General features: G+C 50.0%; 1 protein-coding gene across 4 annotated transcripts in view; it reads left to right on the top strand.

Moving 5' to 3' along the window:
- SSBP3 (single stranded DNA binding protein 3) overlaps window positions 1-18470 on the top strand; it is a 181216-nt gene that overhangs the window by 120059 nt on the left and 42687 nt on the right. For all 4 annotated transcript variants that reach the window (XM_049879338.1, XM_049879335.1, XM_049879337.1 and 1 more), the window contains one exon: window positions 9270-9359. In XM_049879338.1, coding sequence (XP_049735295.1) covers window positions 9324-9359 — 36 coding nt within the window. In that variant the 5' untranslated portion in view covers window positions 9270-9323. The remainder of the gene's footprint in view (window positions 1-9269; window positions 9360-18470) is intronic.

Below are 18470 nucleotides of genomic sequence, written 5' to 3'. Positions count from 1 at the left end.
TTCTTGGACCCAAGATTGGGGGTGGAGGGACAGAGTGACTGAAGTTATAGCCACTTACTAGCCATGTGACCTTGAGATAGATAATATGTCCCTCTGTTCCTCAGTTTCCTTACTGGCAAACAGAAATGACAACTTCCCAGGGAGTTGAGAATAGTACCACCCCTCTCCCAGTCTGTGGGATCCAAATGAAAAGGCAGTTGCTCCTCCAGCCCCCTATGCATTCCTGGTTAATCCTCCCACCCCAAGAGACAGAGGAGGCACTTTGTGAAAGGAGCCTTGGTGTCAGGACAGACCTCATTTGGGCGTGATGGTCTGGCAGTGGCAGGCTGGGGCTCTGTTAGTCTAGACATGGTCCTTCTTCAGGTGCTTGACTACAGAGCACAGTGTGCTGTCCACTGTCTCACTGGGTCGGCAGGACTGTAGCCACCTCGCTTGGAGAAGAGCAGAGGCCTAGAGATAGCAGGGGCTGTCCAGGTCATACAGCAGTCAGTTTGCAGCCAGAGCTAGAACCTTGGTCTTGGACCCTCAGTCCAGGGCTCTTTTCTCATAGTAGTCTTCAGAAAGCACCAGGGGCCGGTAGGTAATGTGACTTCCCCTTTTAACAGATGGGGAAATTGAGGCTGAGACAATAAGCATGGCTCTGGTGAGGCAGAGCCAGGACTCACACCAGATATTTCAATTAGTAGCATGCTTTTAGGGAGCACTGGTCATGCAACGTTTAAGCATTCTGCTGCTAACTGAAAGGTTGATGGTTTGAACCCACCCAGCAGCTCCGTGAAAGAAAGACCTGGTAAAGATTACAGCCTAGAAAACCCTGTGGGGCAGTTCTGCTGTGTCACATGGGGTCGCTATGAGTTGGAACTGACTCAGAGACACCTAACAACAACAGTATGCTTCTGCTATGCCACGTTTTTGAGTAACCCCCAAATTAATGTAGCCTGAGGCAGCCGACTCTGCTGCTTCGAACCAGAGAAGATCTTTCTATCTCAGGGGCATCTACTGCTGGACCCAGGGCTGTCCCTTGGCTCCAGGAGAGCAAGTCTGCTCCTTCCATATGATGGCCCCCTGGCTGTTTGAAGGCAGGGATCCTGTGTCGCTCGCGTGTGTCATCCGAACCTATTTTTAACGCCAGCTGGTTCTGTCTCTTCACATAGCAATAGCTGTGTTTTCTCCACGCTGCAAAGTAGAACCCTTGTTCTCCAAAACAGATTGTGTCCTATTGTCCGTGCATAGAGAACTGAGACCTTTCTATCCCCTCCCCCTCTTTGGACCCCATTTCTTTCAGTCTTGGCCCATCTCTCTGGGAATGACAACATTCCTTCCGTTCCCCCTTCTGCTTCTTCCGTTTGTTGATGCCATTAAAATTCCCTGTAGGTATTTTGTCCCCAGAAGGGCCCAGGTCACTCAGGGACGTTGAGAAGTAAATATTATCCCCCCCTCCCAGTCTAGTATTTTGCACAGAATCCCGAAGCCTCTATCTTGACGATACCAACCCCAGCCCCCCTCCCTCCCTAGGACGTCAGGCACAAGCAGTCATTCATTTCTCACTTGCCATCTTACTGTAGTCACCTTAGGGGTGCCCCCTGCCATGCCCGCAGCACACGCTGTGCACACTCTGGCGTCTTGGGTCCTCGAGTCCATGTGGCCTGTTGTTGAGTTTCAGTCGAGGGTTGCACTTGGTAGTTTCACATGTGGGCCCCATGCTGCTACATGCCAAGGCCTGAGTATTGGGGTGGGGCATGGAGGGAGGGGATTTGCAGAACAAAGTACCATTTTGCAGCCTTGTAAATCATTCAGGAGGAGTTGGCCAAGCTGGCAGGAGTCCCATGGTTCACTCTGAGCATTTGTTTTTATTCAGTTTCCCAGCAGCTTTGTATGCATAGAACTGTTTTAAAAAGAGACTATAAAAATGAGTGGGGGGAGCCCATGCTAGATTTTGAGTGAGGATACCAGGGGTTCTTGGGGTGAGGTTATAAGGTGTGTCTTATAGGGAATGTGTCTCCCCAGATCCTTCTCTTTCTGGGTGAGATGGGAGGCTCCTGGGAGCTGTCTCTTGGTCCTTCCAGACAGACCCTGCCATCCCTGGAGTCAAAGGGAGTGTGTCACAGAGTGAGGACAGGGCCCAGCACCACCTCTGGGACTTGACATGTCTGTTTGTTCATGGAACCTTGGTCACTGTGTTGTTTGGGTGGGTTTGTCACTGATGCATTCAGATGCTTGGCACTGGGTGAGGTGGGGTAAGGGGAGATTCTCAGAGGTCACGGGCCATTCATTGTTCTGCATAGAAATCTTCCCCATTGCCTAGAGCGGAAAGTCCAGGTTCCTAGCATGGCTCACAAGCTTCCTTGTGGGTCCCTCAGATTCCAAGGCCTGGGTTTGAATCCTGCTTCTTCACTCCGGGCAAAGGAGGATAGAATATACTTCTGGAGCAGGGGAAATGGTGAGGTGTTCAGGTATCTATCCCTCACTATTGAAAACCAGATGGACTTGGATAGTGAGGGATGCCTGTAATTGAAAATGCATGTGAAAGGACCTGGCATGCCAACAGGGCCTGGGGTGATGGAGTGAACCTCAAGCCCCACAGGGAGAAAGTTTTGGGATCAGCCCTCCTTGAAGTCTCCCCAGCAGTCAACCAAAATATGTTGCAGAAGATAAATAGCCTTGTTCTGGTGTGTGTCCCGTCCTCCAGGAGCTTCAGCCAGGACCTCAGGCTGTTAAAGTGAATGGCACCAAGGCTTAGAGGAGCCTGCTGGCCAGAGAGGGGCACACCACCTGAGCAAGGCCTGTTTTCTGTTTAGAAAAGAATTTTAAAATGGTGGAAAAAAGTGGTGGCGGGGTGGGGACACAAGTCAGCAGACTGCATGCCCGGTTTGATTCTGCCGTCCTTACATGTAGGATCAGTGTGGTGAGGAGGGCCTGGAGGGCTTGAGCCCAGATGTCCGCGGTTGTTATCTGTGGGCTCGCATCACAAATAGGTTTCTGGGTGGTTTTTAATCTTTGATCTCTAAATGCTCTGTAATGAATGGAGGAGATCCTTTCTAATGGAGTTAAAATTCAGGGTTCTCTGGAAAGAGCTTGTCTTCCCATTCATGTAGGAGCTGCTGTTTCCAGTCGTGGGTCCCCTGGGCCGGGGAGAGTAGCTTGGAAGAAAGGCCTTGGAGACCATCTCATCTTCATCTAACCTGTCATTGGACAGGTGGGGAGATTGAGGCCAAAAGCAGGAAGGGACTTGCCAAGCCTGCGTGTAAGGTGTCTGGTTTCTGAATCCAGAACTCTTTGCTCTCCTGCTCTGATGGGGGAGTTCTGTCTCAAGCACCTACCACAGCCCCAGCATGCTGTTGGCCTTGGTGATTGTCAGGGTTTCAGTTTGGGCTTTGTGTTTTTAAAGAAAACTCAAACGAGACGCTTTGCCGAGTGCCTTAATGGAGCTCTAACTCGAAGTTGGAAACCGCAGGGAGAGGCTGATTCCTAGCAACCCAGAAAGGCCTGGCTCCAGGAGGTCAGATTTGAGCAGGTCTTTGAATAATAAAGCTAGTAATCATTTATTGAACACCTGCTGTATGCCTCACAGTGCGTGTTGGGTCTTGGAGATGGAAAAAGCAGTCCCTGCTTTCGAGGTGCAGGAGGGTGTGTGGGGGGGTCCAGTATAACTGGGCCATGGGTGCTTTGGTAGGTGTAGAGTGGAGGGGGGGTCCCGTGGATGGGGTTTTGTGAGGTAGAATGATTAATAAGCCCTTCTTAGTCTCTTAACCCTTTTGTCACTCTGTAACTACTGGCTGTTGCTTTTCATTTTCTTCTTCATTCATTTCTGCCCTTTTAAAAGTTTTCTATCATGAGCACATTTCCTTCATAAAGGGTAACAGTGACGTCATAATCCAGGACACAAATTTAAGTGCTGCAGACTACTTAATTTTGCTGCTAGAGAAGGCTTTAAATGATAAAAGCCATCTCCTCAGCTTCCTGCCACCTTAGTCACTGCGAACCACGCGGCCTTCCTTTGCTGTGTCCTGCTGGCTCCTCTCACATGGAAACATCTGATGCCTTACATCAGAGAGTAGCAAGATTCCCTCCTCCACCCCAGATTTCAGAGAATTTCACCACAAATTTACTAGAACCTTGGTCACCCCAGCCCTTACATTCAGAGAACCACGGACCCCCCGCCCACCCCTGTTCCTAGAACCATTGACTCACTCACTCCTGCTTTCACAGGAAAACAAGACCTTAGAATAGGGACGTCTTGAAAGGCATCCAACAGCACTCACAGCCTGAAGTTTTCATTAAAAAAATTTTTTTTTAATTGCAACATATTATCTTATATCCTTAATGTATAAAGATCTTATATATCACTAAGGATAAAAGGCAGACACTCAAATAGCAAAGGATATGAATGTTTTGTCATAAAATCTATAAATAGCAGGTGAACAACTTCAAAAGGGAGTGATCCAAAGGTAAGACAGAATCCCAAAGAGATACCATTTTTTTAAAATAATTTTTATTGTGCTTTAAGCGAAAGTTTACAAATCAAGTCAGTCTCTCACACAAAAACAGCTTGCTACACACTCCCAATTACTCTCCCCCTAGTGAGACAGCCCGCGCTCTCCCTCCGCTCTCTCTTCGCGTCCATTTTGCCAGCTTCTAACCCCCTCCACCCTCTCCTCTCCCCTCCAGGCAGGAGATGCCAACATAGTCTCAAGTGTCCACCTGATACGAGATACCACTTTATAACTACCAAGTTATCAAACACTGATTTAATACCTGTTATTAAGTTCGTTGGAGTCCCTGGGTGGCGCAAAAGGTTAATGTGCTTCACTGCTAACCAAAAGGTTGGTGGTTCGAGTCCACCCAGAGATGCCTCAAAAGAAAGGCTTTACACTCTGCTTCCCCCGAATCAGCCATTGGAAACCTTATGGAGCACAGTTCTACTCTGACACACATGGGGTCGTCATGAGTCTGAACTGACTTGAAGGCAACTGGATTAAGTTTGTTAAATGACATGTTTATATAGTACTGGCTTATAAAAAGTCATGTTTTTTGTGACCATTTAATGAGAAAAAAAGGGCTCATGACATTATTTAGCAAAATACAGTGACTAATTTTCTTTTTACTTCCCTTTAGTTTTTAGAATAGGGAAATGTTTTATACTAAACAATAAATGCTATTTTTAAAAATCAAGTTGGCGATGCTTTCTGTATTTTTCTTTAAAATCAGAGGATTTCAGGGGACATTGAGTTTATGTTAATGATGGTGGAATAATTTGGAAAAGGATAGCAATAATGGTTCCACAATGTGAACAGCGTAATCAATGTCACTGAATTATACGTGTAGAAATTGTGAATTAAAAAAAAACTTTGTTTCCAGACTGAAGGTTGAGGAAGACTAGATCTAGACTCTCTGAGGAGGAAAAATGGAAGAGGTGGCTTGTTGAGCCTGCTCTCTACAAATATGTTTGTTTCCTCATCTGTAAAGTGGGAGTGCTTGTGTGTCTACCTTAGAAGATTATGTGAAAGTCCAGAGCGAGAGGCGGGTGTGAAAGCCCTTGGTACATTTCTGAGCATCAGACAAGATGGCTCCCTCTGTGTGGCACCATCCTAGCCTGGGCCTCCACCAGACCCCCTTTCATACCATGCTCAGGGAACTCCCATCTTTTTCATCCTTATCCCAAGAACGGTTAAGTAGATGCCACATTTATTGAATAAAACACTTAGTGCGACAATAGGTTTGGCTTTCACAAATTTGTTGCCTACTCTCACCCCCTTTGTCTACCCACTAAACTTGACTGGTGGACTTGAACAAGGGCGTGGATTATTGGAAAAGAGACTGTGTCCCGTAAGGGTGCTTCCACTTTAGAAAGATGTCAGTTCTCCCGATTTACATATAAGAACTTTTTTTTTTTTGGTGGTGAGGTGACTTTTATAAATGATTTGAAGTTTGGAGGGATAAATAGAAAACTTCCATTTCAAAAATGAGGGCGATAATAAAATACATTATAAGACTTGTAATTAGAATGGGTTGTTGGAGACATGTTGTGGTTAGGTGTTGTCAAATCGATTTTGACTCATAGGGACCCCATGTGACAGAGCAGGACTGCCCCATAGTGTTTCCTTGGAAACACTACTCTGTCCTGTAAGGGCGCTATGAGTCGGAATTGACTCCACGTCAAAGAGTTTGGTTTTTTTTGTTTTAAATCTTTGTGGGAGGAGATCACCAGGTCTCTTCTCCCTCAGAGTGACTTCCTGAGTTCTAACTGTCAGCCTTTTGGTCAGCAGCCAAGCACTTAACTAACCAGTGTGCCACCGGGGTTCCTTTTGTTAAAGATACAGAACAGAAAAAAAAAGCTCAGAAACAGACCCAAGCATTTATAAGAATTTTGTCTTTGATAAAGTTGACATTTCAAATGAGTAGGGAAAAAATGTCCTGAGGCAGTTGACTGTTTTGAGGAATAAAATTCACACTTTCCCAAAAGAAGTTCCTGAGAATTAAAGAGTTAAATGGAAAACCAATCTCTGAAAGAACTTGAAGAAAATATAGGTGGATGTTTACTTCACCCCCTTTTTTTTTTCCCCCAAGTTTTCTGCTCTGCTGCCAAGGAGTAATTGTTAGCTGTAAATTACAAAAAGTTGCATTTTCACTGAACCACCAACCGCAAACAACCAGGCAGCTAATGGATAACCTGGCGAATTCCCCCAGGCAGCCGTTATCCCAGATAATGCCGGGGAAGGGGTGAGGCAGGGCTTGGCGGGGCAGGGGCGTTGTTGTGGCTCTGTCCTCAGTGGGGCTGTGGCCTCAAACCTGGGCCTCCAGCTTTCTGCTGGTGTGGGGAGACCTAGATTACGTGACGTTTGGGGATGCTTGAAACTTGTAAACACATTAGACTCATTTAGTTGGCTAGTTGGCAGAATTGCTCTAAGTACAGAGAGGGTTGTTTTCTACAGGCAGAATCATCTTCAAAAGTAATACAGTGGCAAGTCCACCCTCCGCCCCCATTCCCTTTAAAAAAAAAAATTTTTTTTTTTTTTTTACTTGGGGTTTATTAAGCCCAGGTGCAAAAGGTTAAGCGCTTCACTGCTAAGCGAAAGATTGGTGGTTCGAACTCACCCAAGGAAGTCCTGGTGATCTGCTTCCAAAAAAGTCAGCCATTGGAAACCCTATGGAGCAGTTCTACTCTGTACAGATGGGGTCACCATGATTTGTAATTGACTTGACCACAGCTGGTTTTAGTTTGTGTGTGTATATGTGCGCCCCAGACTGAGTCCTCCCTGTCTCTGGATCCACAGAGCTTTCCTAGTTGACAAAACACAGCCCATTCCATCATTTCATTCTCCACACCCTGATAAGAAGATAGGACAACAGCTGTCCCCATTTTTTTTTAAGGAAACTAACTCAGAGAGACCAGGTGTCTTGCCCACAGTCATCTCACTTGCTAATGCACGTGGCAGCACTTGAGCCCAGTTCATCTCTTCCACCTTTGCCATGCATCGTGTGCTAGTGGGATCCACACCTTATCTCATTTCCTTCCATCCTGTTCTATGGTCGAGGAAAAGGAAGAAGTGACTTCTTCAGGGTGGCGATGTGGAGGCTATGATTATAAGAGATAAAGAGGCGCTCTGTTTCCTGACCCTCAGGGGCTCCCTCCTGTCCCAGAGAACCAGCTGAATGGTAGGAGATGATCAAGGATTGAGTTTCAAATTCCCAGTCGTGGGGGGGCCAGGGCACCACAGTTGGGGGTGCTGTTTCTGCAGGAGGACCTGGGGGTGTAGAGTTGGCGGAGCGAGGCAGGGCCTGGGCCCAGGTGGACTCTCAGGTCTGGGCCTCCCTCCGCCTTACCTGCATGTGCAAGCACGGGGCCAGGCACAGACATGCTGGCTGCATGAACAGGTTGGACACAGATTGTCTGGAAGCAGGCCAGACTTTGGAGAGCAACGTCTGCTCACCCCTGGGAGGCATTTGTTGAGGCAGATGCACCAGGTAAATGCCAGAATAGCAGCGTTTAAAAAGAAGAGTAACAACAGACCCCCATCGTGCAAGCTAGCTTCATCTCCCACGGGGCCACCAAGGACCCTGAGGAGGCCAAGCACACACTCTGCCCTCCTGTGCCCCTTCAGGGGTGTTCCAGATAAGGCTGTCTTCTTATTCATTGCGTCAGGGACATTTATTGATCTTCTGCTCTATACAGGAGTCCTGGGTGGCACAGACGGTTAAGCACTCAGCTAATAACAGAAAGAGGTTTGAGGTACCTCAGAAGGCCTGGTGATCTACTTCTGAGAAATCAGCCATCGAAAACCCTATGGAGCACAGTTTTACTGACACACGTGGTTGCCATGAGTTAGAATTGACTTGACGGCAACTGTTGTTTTGTTTTGTTTTTCCTCTATACAACATGCACTGGCCTCTTGGAGAGGGCATGGAAATTTTAAATCACCTCACCTGCCCTCAACGAGCTCAATAAAGTAGGTAGGTAGGAAAGACGTGCACATCATAACATTAGTAACACACCCTAACATCACCAGTTGCTGTTGAGTGGGTTCCAACTCGTGGTGACCCCATGTATGTCAGAATAGAACTGTACTCCGTAGGGTTTTCAGTGGCTGAGTTTTTGGAAGTAGATCAGCAGGCCTCACTTACGAGGTGCCTCTGGAGGGATTCAAGTCTCCAACCTTTTGGTTAGCTTGCGCTACTGCTCTGCACTGATCCAAGAGCGCCTTTTTTGGTGTGTGTGGTACATTTCTTACAATTAATGAATCACTATTGATAAGAGTGGTATTAACTAAAGTTTATTAGGGTTCGCTTTGTGTTGTATAGTTGTGTGGCTCTTGACAAATGCGTAATGTCCTGTATCCACCATAACAGCATCCTATGGAACAGTTTCACTGCCCTAAAAATGCCCTGTGCTCCATCTATCCACCCCTCCTCCTGCCCGCTGGGGCCCTGGAAACCACTGATCTTTTCCCTGCCTATATTTTTGTGCAAAATACTTTTGATACTTCATCTCATGCCGTGCTCACAGCCACCATGAAGATAGACATTGTTCCTCATTTTAGAAATGAGGAAATGGAGGCTCAGAGAGTTTATAAGTGGCACCTGGGAATCGAGTCTAAGTCTAGTTTTTAAGCCTACATCTGTACCATCTCAGCAGCTAAATGACTCTTGGCTGGGGCGACTGGGAAGGCTTTAAGGAGGTGAACCAACCAGAGGGTCTGGGTGACAGGTCGGAACTCCGTGTCTCTGGTTATGGATTTGGCCTCTAACCCTCCACCTTCCTGTCTCCACAGAGTGCAGCAGCCGCCCCGAGCCCCGTGCTTGGCAACATTCCCCCCAACGATGGGATGCCAGGAGGCCCCATCCCACCGGGTTTCTTTCAGGTACGTGCTGGCCTAGTCCTGTGTTTGTCCTTTTACTCTGGGCAGGCTGGAGAGAGGGAGGGAGAAGTAGCTCAGTTTGCCATGGTCTAAATACAGTTGCTTTACACCGATTCAAACCCTTCCTTTCCCATCCCTCTCTCCTCCCCTTCCAAAAATGGGGCTGGGGAGAAGAGACGGGAAAGCCGCTCTCCTGCACATGTGGCATCATGTCTGCTGGACTTTGTTTTCATCACACTAGCTTGGTCATGACACAGTCTGCCCCTGGTCGGGAAGCCTGAGGGGGGCTGCTTCCAGGTCTGTGTGGAGCTTTCTTTTAACAAAAGGCATCTTTTTTAACAAGTAACTGTTCCCTGTTTGTTCTGTTGTTGCTGTCATTGTCATTGTTTATTTTGTCTGTCCAAACTACAAATCTTAGGCGTAATCTAGAAAAGCAAAAAACCCACCATCCTGGCAGGTCTTGAAAGCCTTTCTCTCTAGTTAACCACTTGATTCCTTTCCGTGTGTGATCACAGACAGCGTCCCACAAGCATCTGTGCCCGCTTTCTGCCCACCACAGGCAGAAACAGATCCTACGTGGGTCAAGGTGTCTTCTGCAAAAGACACCTTGTCGGGTGTCTCTAGGATGTGTGCGAAATTGGGTGCTCTGTTTTGTCAGGGTTGGGTGCAGCTGCCACCCTCTCCCCACCTCTTCTGCCTCTGCCTTCCCATCTGGGGGGCTCATTCAATGTAAGCCAGATCAAGACTGGGAAATGCCATCTTGGAGAAGTAATCATGTGCAAGGCTGTAAGGAATTTTTATGAGGAAACTCTTGATGCTAACACATCTCATTCTTCCAAGCGGGTCCATGGCTGAGAATCCACCTGAGTTCCCCACACCTTTTAGAAAGTTGGCATTCCGAGATAAAAAGAACATGGACACAGCTGTTGTGTAGACAAGCAGGCAAAGGTTTTTGTTTTTTCTGTGAAGCCCAAGAATTCAGAACTGGGACTGTTGGAGCAGAGTCCAAGGTGACTTTTGCTCAGAGCGAGCTAGAATTAACACCCGTGCGTGTCCAGCAGTAAGGCAGGTGCCCCAGGAGATTGGGGCCCCCCTAGCATTGGGGATGTTTGAGCTACATGTGACAGGCACCTCTCAGGGAGGTTAAGGGGATTTCTACCTGGGTGTGAGATGACCTAGAAGAGGCTTCTATTTTGCATAAGTTCATATTTTGTTTGATGCTAATTCCCAGGAGAGGGATAGGACATGCTGTACAGCAGCCAAGAGAGAATCAGGAAATTTGGGGTGCTCCCCTAAAACAGAGGCAGCAGGTCACCTGACAGGATGGCGATGGGGGAAGTATGAGGGAGCCAGGCAGGGATGGCAGTCAGGGCATTGATGGTCACATGTGTATCCGTATGCATTCCTAGCATGCTGCCCATCTTGGGGCCCTCTCCAAAAGTGGAGGTGGGTGCAACCTCAGAAATAGTGGTATGAGGCTCCAGACCAGGCCACACTGGATTTGCTTGGGTCTCAGCTCGGAATAAGGCCACAGGTTATCAGGAAGAGGGACCATGCTTCCATGAGTGAGTAAGACCTTTAAATCCCTGGAAACTCATGGACCCAGAAAGGCAGGAGCTGGGCAGCCTATTGCCCTTCCCTGAGAGGGGAATCCAGGGGACTGCTGTCTGAGAGCATCACCCATGCCAAGGGACAGCCATCTTCCAGGGGGCTGCAGATGGGGGAATTCTTCCCCAGGCTCATGTATCCTCACCCCTGAGGCCATGGACACCCTTGATAGTGTGCAGGTGGGCCCTAAGCATATGCATCTTTATTGAGGCTTCTTGCTGTCAAATGCGGTGGACAATAGCCAATTGTGTTTTTTAAAAATAGGCCACTGACTTCTATTTTGTCCTGAGTTTAGGACAAAGCACAGGTTGACCTGGTATGTGGGTAGTTCCCAACTTCCTACTTTGGTGTATTTGTCCCTGACTAAGGCCTAATTCCAGACATAGCTCTTGAGCCTCTCCTGTGATGTTCCAGGGTGTGTGGCTAGAAAGCCCAGACTGATTTCTGTCGTTACTTGGTCACCACCAGCTGCCATCAAACCAAGGTAACTTTTGGACCCTCTGGACTCGAGGTCATCTCTGATCCTGTCAGGGCAGGCCATCAAAAGCCAACTGGGCCATCCAGAAGGCTGTGTGCCCTGGGCTCTGCTTCCTTGGTTATTTTGGGCCACCCTTTCCCCAGTTTCTGGACATCATTTCCCCACCAGTCAGATGAAGGGGGATGGGCAGGTCAGGCACTTGACCTGTTCCTTCTCAGCGGTGATGCAGAACCACTCAGGTTGGGTCGTTGCTGAGGGGAAAGGGTATCTCACTGGAAGGAGGTAGTTGCTGCTCATTTCCGGAGCAGGCCAGCTCACAACAGGAATATTAGCTGTTGATTGCCAGCCCTGCCCCTCGCTCATCTTGCAGGCAGCCACTCTGATATTAGGAGGGAAATAGAGATGGTATCAGGACTTTATCTGTGCCAATAATTGCGCTTCTTCCCCTCCTTGGACGCGGCCTGAGCAGACAGCTCTCCTGCCCAAAGTTATCAACTTGAAGGGCTTTGCACCGAGGATTCAGTGGGGGGTGGTTGGTCCGGCTTTGGCCAGACCCTTTCCCGATGTGGCTGGTCCAGACCCTGTCCCAAGGTGGCTGACCCAGTTTCCATGGCAGGACTTTATTTCCAGTTCTAAATTTAGAAGTCAGGGGTCCTCCAGGTTGGGTAGGAGGGAACAGCTGGCCGTTCCCATCTGGACCCCCTAGAAAGCAACACACAGAACTTCCTTCCTCTGGCCTCTGCCAGGCTAGGAGGCCACTCCTGGGGTCAGAAGGTTCAGCCATCCATCCACTCGGCTCTGTTTGCTTTTGCTTATTTGGTGTCTGTGTTGCCGAGGTGGACAGTGCCTCTCTGGTCCTGTGACAGGAGATAAGTCTGGTAGGGAGTTGAAGGCTGGTAGGGAGGTGACTTGAGAACTTTGCTGACCACACCTCACTATTCGGGAATATTGTGGAATTCTTGGGGTCCTGGTAGAATTTAGCAAGTACATTTTAATTCTGTGTGCTCCTTGTAAAAGACTGCCCTAATCTTGGCATCCCCAGCTCTGGATGGGTACTGGGAACCCAGTAAATGTTTGAACTGAGTTTATTTGTATTGCTCTGTTACCAGAGGAGGGAGCCTTACAAGTCCCAAAGCACTCTAGATCCGGCATTCTGGCTAGGGAGGGGCCTCATAGGAAGCTAGCTTGGAGGGTCCGGGGGTGGTGGTCAGGACTGGGAACAGACGCCTGCCTATTCTAGTTCCCCTCTTGGCTGCTCACTTGCTGAGTGACCTTGGGCAAGTTGCACCCCATCTCTGAGCCCCAGTTTCATCCCCAGAAGATGGAGAAGGCTGGACCAGATGACCTCTGAGGGTCCTTCCAACTTTGATTTTTCTGCTTTGGATCTAGCTGGGTTTTACATAATCAAGCAGTGGCATTTTTTTCTACACAGCTTAACTCAGCTGGGCTGCACATCTAGCAAACCCAGCTTTTCCTTGGCCAGGCTGACTGGTCTGGGTGGGTGTCCAGCTCCTTGGCCCTAAGGTGGGCCTGGGGCGGGGGGTTTCTGTCCAGTGAGAATTTCTAGGTTCAGAGCTGGGAATGTCAGGAGGGCAGGAGTTACAGAGAACAGAGCATTGGGTACAGGCTGTTTCTGTTCTTGTTTTGTTTTTAAATTCCAATAATTGTTTTCAGTCATGTAGTGTTTTCAAACATGCAGCCTACTTTCATTTTGCTCACAGTGTTTCTGCAGAGGAGGCATAACAGATTGGAAATGTGAGACTCAGAAAGGTGAACAACCTGCCCGAAGTTATCGACTGAGGACTGTAATTGGAGTCTAAACCCAGGCTCCCTGCTTCCTGATCTCACATTCTTCCACAACAGTCAGAACTACAAGTGTAGATACACATCTGGTCGGCTAGAGGAAGAAGAGAGGCTAGAGAACAAGAGAAAAGGAGAGAGCTGTAGTGGAGGGAGACATAGAAACCATAGCGATCTTCTTTCAAAAATAGCAATTAAGTTTTTATTCAGACACTAGGCTCTGATGGGTTTCTGCTGAGAGTACTGTGTGGAGGATGATTTCGAAGCTGTGTTTAGGCTCAACAGACACTGATTGACGATGTCAACCAACATGGACCTGTAAATGGAAGTACATGTCCTTTGCATTTGACATGTCTGATCTAGTCAAGACTCCTCATTTATAGACTTGGAAGTGGCGGCCCAGAAGAGAGAAGGAACTGGGGTTAGTGACAGTCATCAGCCACCTCTGATGTACAAGGTGTGGGGCTTGGCTCTAGGTTAGAACTGAATTAATCATAGTCTGCTGGTAGGAGCACCCAGCTTACAAGAGAGACCAACAGTTAAACGCATGCTCTGAAGCAGGACAGATGAGAGGCCCACCAAGACAGGAGATCAGGAAGGACTTCCCAGGAGGCAGTACAGTCCTGGCTGAGATGGTGTCTAGAATGGAGTCGGTGACAGGGGCTTGGTGTAAGACGAGGCTGGAGAGGTTGCGGAGCAGGCATTGACGGGCCTGGTTGGAGAGTGCAGGCTTCATCCAATGGGCAGTGGGAAGCCACTGGAGTACCCGGGCTGGATAATGCCTTAGCCAGATCTGTGTTCTAGAACAGTTACTCCAACTCCTCGTCAACTCTGTGGAGGCAGGGATGGCTGCTGCAGCCGGTGCTCAGGGAGGAGTTGACCTCATTGATGAGTGGACATTGGCATCGCAAAAGCCCAACAGTGGTCATAGTGCTAAAGACTGTGCCTTCTCTGGAAAACCCAGTCCTGGGGGAGAGGTCCCAGTTTCCTTTGCCGAAACCATAACCCAACCTGCTCTGAATGTCCCAGACACTTTCTGCAGTGGTGGGGGATGGTAGGGATGGACGTGTCCTCCCTGTTCCAGTGAGTCCTCACTCCCGCTGGCCAAGCCTATTCTCGGAAAGAGGCTGAGGTCTTGCCCCAGAGAACCCTCCCTGGTGGTTACAGGAGAGGAGGAGAAGGAGCAAACGATGTATATAGCCCAGTGACCAGAGGAATGATCCAGAAAATAAGAGGGAGAGGCACACACGCTCACATGACCTTAAACCTCTCCTATTGAGATGATAGGGAACACTTCTCTCCTTGTCTCCTGCAGAAGTGACAGGTTTCTCTGGGAGAGAAGTGGCCTCCGGAGGGCTCTGGTAACTGTCTTGAATGAAGTACCTGAAGTTCTGCCATGTAGAAGGTACTCAGGCCTGCCTCTGAGGTTTTGGCCCTTAGATCCTAGGTCCTTGAGAGAAGTGAAGGAGGAGGCCAAATTTGAGTCTTGGTAGAGTAGGCATTTCTCCCACCCACTAATTTAATGATGAAAGTGAGCTCCTCAACACTGGAGGTGACCAAACAGATGCCCAGTAGTGAGCCTTGGAGACTATGAGCCTTAGGGAGGGGATGATGCCATGCCGTTTCTGGGGAAAGCCAGAGGCCAGTAAATGAGAAAATGTGGTGGCAGCAACTCGGGCAATTCTTGAGAGCTGGCCGAGTGCTGTCCACTTCTGCTTTTCTGTCCAGCAGGATGCAGGGAACAGTGTGCCTCCTGCCAGAAAGCTGCTGTAAGAGGAAAGACTGCCCTGTGCTGGGGAGGGCAAGTTCAGGGCTGGGGGAGACTTGTGTTTGTGGTTTACAAAATCTGTTCTTAATGAGGACTTGATAGGGGTTTGTTGGGGTTGAGGACCAGGATCCCCATTCAGCAGATGGTGCGGCTGAGACTAGGCAGGTAAAGGAGCTAGACCCTAAATTTCCTGAGACCTGGCCAGGCTGGCTTGATCAGACATGATCTCTAAGGGAGCAGTGGCCTCCTCTTCATCCGGCCCTTGTGAGTAGTGCAGACGGGGAGGCAGCCAGGACGCTGCCCTGGACGGGCTCACAGTCAGTGGAGGAGGCAGTGGTGATTGTGCAGTGGGACATGCCACAGTGCCGTGGGGCAGAGGGAGCAGCTAGCCTGGCCTGGGGGGCTGTCTGGCAAAGCTTCCCGAGGTGCTGACATTTGGAAAGGCAGCTGCCAGTGAGTGGGGAAGGGCAGGAGGGGGAGTGTGCCAGATGGATGAGCGTGTGTGCCAGGGTGTGGATGTGAAAGGGCATGCTTGGGGTGGCAGGGGACCAGGATGGCTGGGTCAGGGTGTGCACAGGGGATCCAGGAGATGGTTAGGGCCAGACTGAGGTGAGCCGTGAATAGATGCACTAAGGACTTTAACTTACAGACAGAGAGAGCCATGCAAGGTTCCCAAGAATGGGGAATAACATGATCCCAGGAAGAGCACCTGTGACCCAGAGAGCCTGCTCGGGGCAGGCTGGCCAGTGTGGAGCCTGGGCTGCTGTCTTCTCGGGAGATGACCGAGGCCTGAGCCAAAGTGGTGACTGGACGAGGCTGAGAGTGGGGGCCGCTGGGATGGGTATTGGAGCTGGGGAGGATGATGCTGGCTGGGTCCCTGAGGTGGGAAAGAAGGCAAGGGGTGGTGATGAGAAGCTGAGCCTGAGGCACCTTACCCTCTCAGACCCTCCGCCCCACAGACAGACCTGGCTGCTCTAGGGACAGGGGGAGTGACGGGGTGGGGTCCTCTGGCTGCCCAGCCCAGTCCTTCCTGGTCACACCAGCCAGTGCTCTCAGGCTTGCTGGTGCAAGCACTCTTTGGATCAGAAAAGGGGTCCTCTTCCATGATTCCATTTGATCCTGCAAGGTAGGCCCGAAAGCTAATAGCATTTCTGCTATATAGATGAGGAAACTGAAGCTCAAAGAGGCCAAGAGAGTTTCTCAGGGACGACAGGCCTGGATGGGATGGTGGGGTCTGTAGCTTCTTAAGGAAGCCTCTGTCTGTTGGGGAGCAAACCTCCTTCCCTTTCCGAGCCGCTTTCCAGTCTCAGCCCCTTCTCCTGTCTGTTCCCTGTGGGCTGAGGGAGTCTGACAGATACAGTGGCCTGTGGGAAAGGTGGACAGAGAATGGATGGATGGAGACACTGTTTAGGTATCGGGCAGGGTGAGTGTGCCTGTTCCTCCAGGGGACAGAAACGCCCCTCCCCACCCCACCCCCTTGCCCTGCTGTCTGCCTCCAGACTGACAGAAGGCAGGGTCACCCCCCGCTGAGAAGGATTAGAGTGTAGGCGGGGCACCCCAACTGCTGGGCTCCAGGCCACAGTTGGAGGTGGGGAACCGCTGCTGTTCCCCACCCCCAGCCCCCACCTGTTCCAAACTGACTTGGCTCTGGGGCTGTAGCCCCCTTCTCTGGCAACCAAATGAAGCCAGCAGCAGGCTGTAAGCCAAGAAGACCCCCCTGCCTTGCAAGTTAGATCCCCGGGGTTTGAATTCCAGCCCTGCTGCCAAATCACTGTGTGTCATTGGGGAGACATCCTCCTCTCTCTGGGCCTTATTTGGCTCATCCATCAAATGAGGGGGACTGGGGAAGCTTTATAAACCCCTGGCCATGCTGAAACGCTGTGAGTCCGGACTGGTCCCTCTCTCTGAGGACTTGGACGCAGACCTTCCGCTCTCACAATAGCCTGGCCTGTGAGGAGAGGCCAGGGCAGGAGAAAGGGAAAAAGCCTTTTTTTTCTTGCCAGCACCACCTCCACAAAGGTCAGGCTGTGCTCCCTGCCCCGCCCCACCCGGCAGCCAGCCTGGTGCCTAGCGTCTGCCCAGCAGCAGATGACCGGCACTGGGGCTCCTAGCAACCGTGGACAAAAGGTTACTCCTGACGTGCCAAGCTGCCTCAGCCGCCGGCTCGGCCCGCATCCTCCCTCTTGAAAAAAAAAAAAGAAGTTGTGGCCTTGGCTGGCGCGTGTGCCTGCAGTGGACACACTCTGTCTGCGCACTCGTGCCGCCTCTCCCACCCCCTCCGAAAAATGTGAACTCCACATGTAGCACTGTAACTCTCACTGATGAAATGGAAAGTTGAACATAAATCAATGTCTGCTGCCCGGTTAGCTATGCATCAGCAGTCAGCGCCTTGGAGATTTGCGCAGTAACAAAGCACCCAGCCACTCCATGGGCCTCGACTGCCCCCTAACGCAGAGCAAGCCTGACACTGGGGGAGCCTGGTAGGGCACCACGCTGCTTCTCCTGGCCTTGCCTCCCGGTCCCCCCAGGTTGGGACTGTCACTCACTGCCCCCATCCCAAGCCTGTTTGGAAGGACCTGTGGACCCCAGAGGTCTGAGTGATGGCCATGCTGCTGCCCCTTACTCCCTGGGGGACCCCAATGGTTGCGTCCATTCTTTGGGTCTCTCTGCCCAATCTGTAAACCCACTCCCAAGCTCTGACTTTTATGGTGGATCTGATACAGGAAGTCTTGGTGTCAGCAACTGCCTTCATCTCTCGTTTATTAAGAGCTTGGGCTGGCTTATCCTTTTCCCCTTTGGACCTGGGTTTTTGCTTTGGATTTCTCTAGAACTGAAATTTTTTCCCGTGTGTCTAAGAGCAGCTTTGCTGCCTGTTGTCAGCTCTCCTGGCACCAAGTCCCCCCCACTCCCCTCCAGCCTCTAGTGGTGGGGAGCCCCTGTGGGCATGAGTGATATTTTTGTTTTGTTTCTTCATAGCTGGCATGGGGAAGACTGTCCTCGGCCCCTGCCCCTACCTTTCTTTTCTGCAAAGGGAGGGGAGATTATGGTGCTGTAGGGTTTTCCTTTTTTTTTTTTTTTATTATTTAAGGAAAAAAATAAAGGTCAAATTCCTTAGTCCTTGTAGCAGAACAGATTTGAGGAAGACAATTCCAGCAGAATCTTGTAATAATATGACTTGGCATTACATGGATCAGGATGGACCCCTGAGTAAGATCGTGCCTCCCCAAAAGGAAACTGCGCTTTGGGGAATCTGGGCTGAGATCTGGGTCAGGGGCACTGGACTGGGGTCAGAGGGCATTCTTGCATCCAGCAAGATGGAATGAGGGCCACTGAGTGTGAGACCCTTGTCTAAGTGCTGGGGATACAGCAGTGGGACCGCTGAGTGTGAGTTTCAGGTTTGTGTCTCCATCCATTCTGGCTTCCAGGGCCATGCAGCCTGAGTTTGCATGTGGGTTACCTC

Source organism: Elephas maximus, chromosome 3 (genome assembly GCF_024166365.1).
Source record: "Elephas maximus indicus isolate mEleMax1 chromosome 3, mEleMax1 primary haplotype, whole genome shotgun sequence".
In the NCBI taxonomy this organism is placed as follows: Eukaryota; Metazoa; Chordata; class Mammalia; order Proboscidea; family Elephantidae; genus Elephas; species Elephas maximus.
This window is presented reverse-complemented; position numbering and strand designations above follow the sequence as displayed.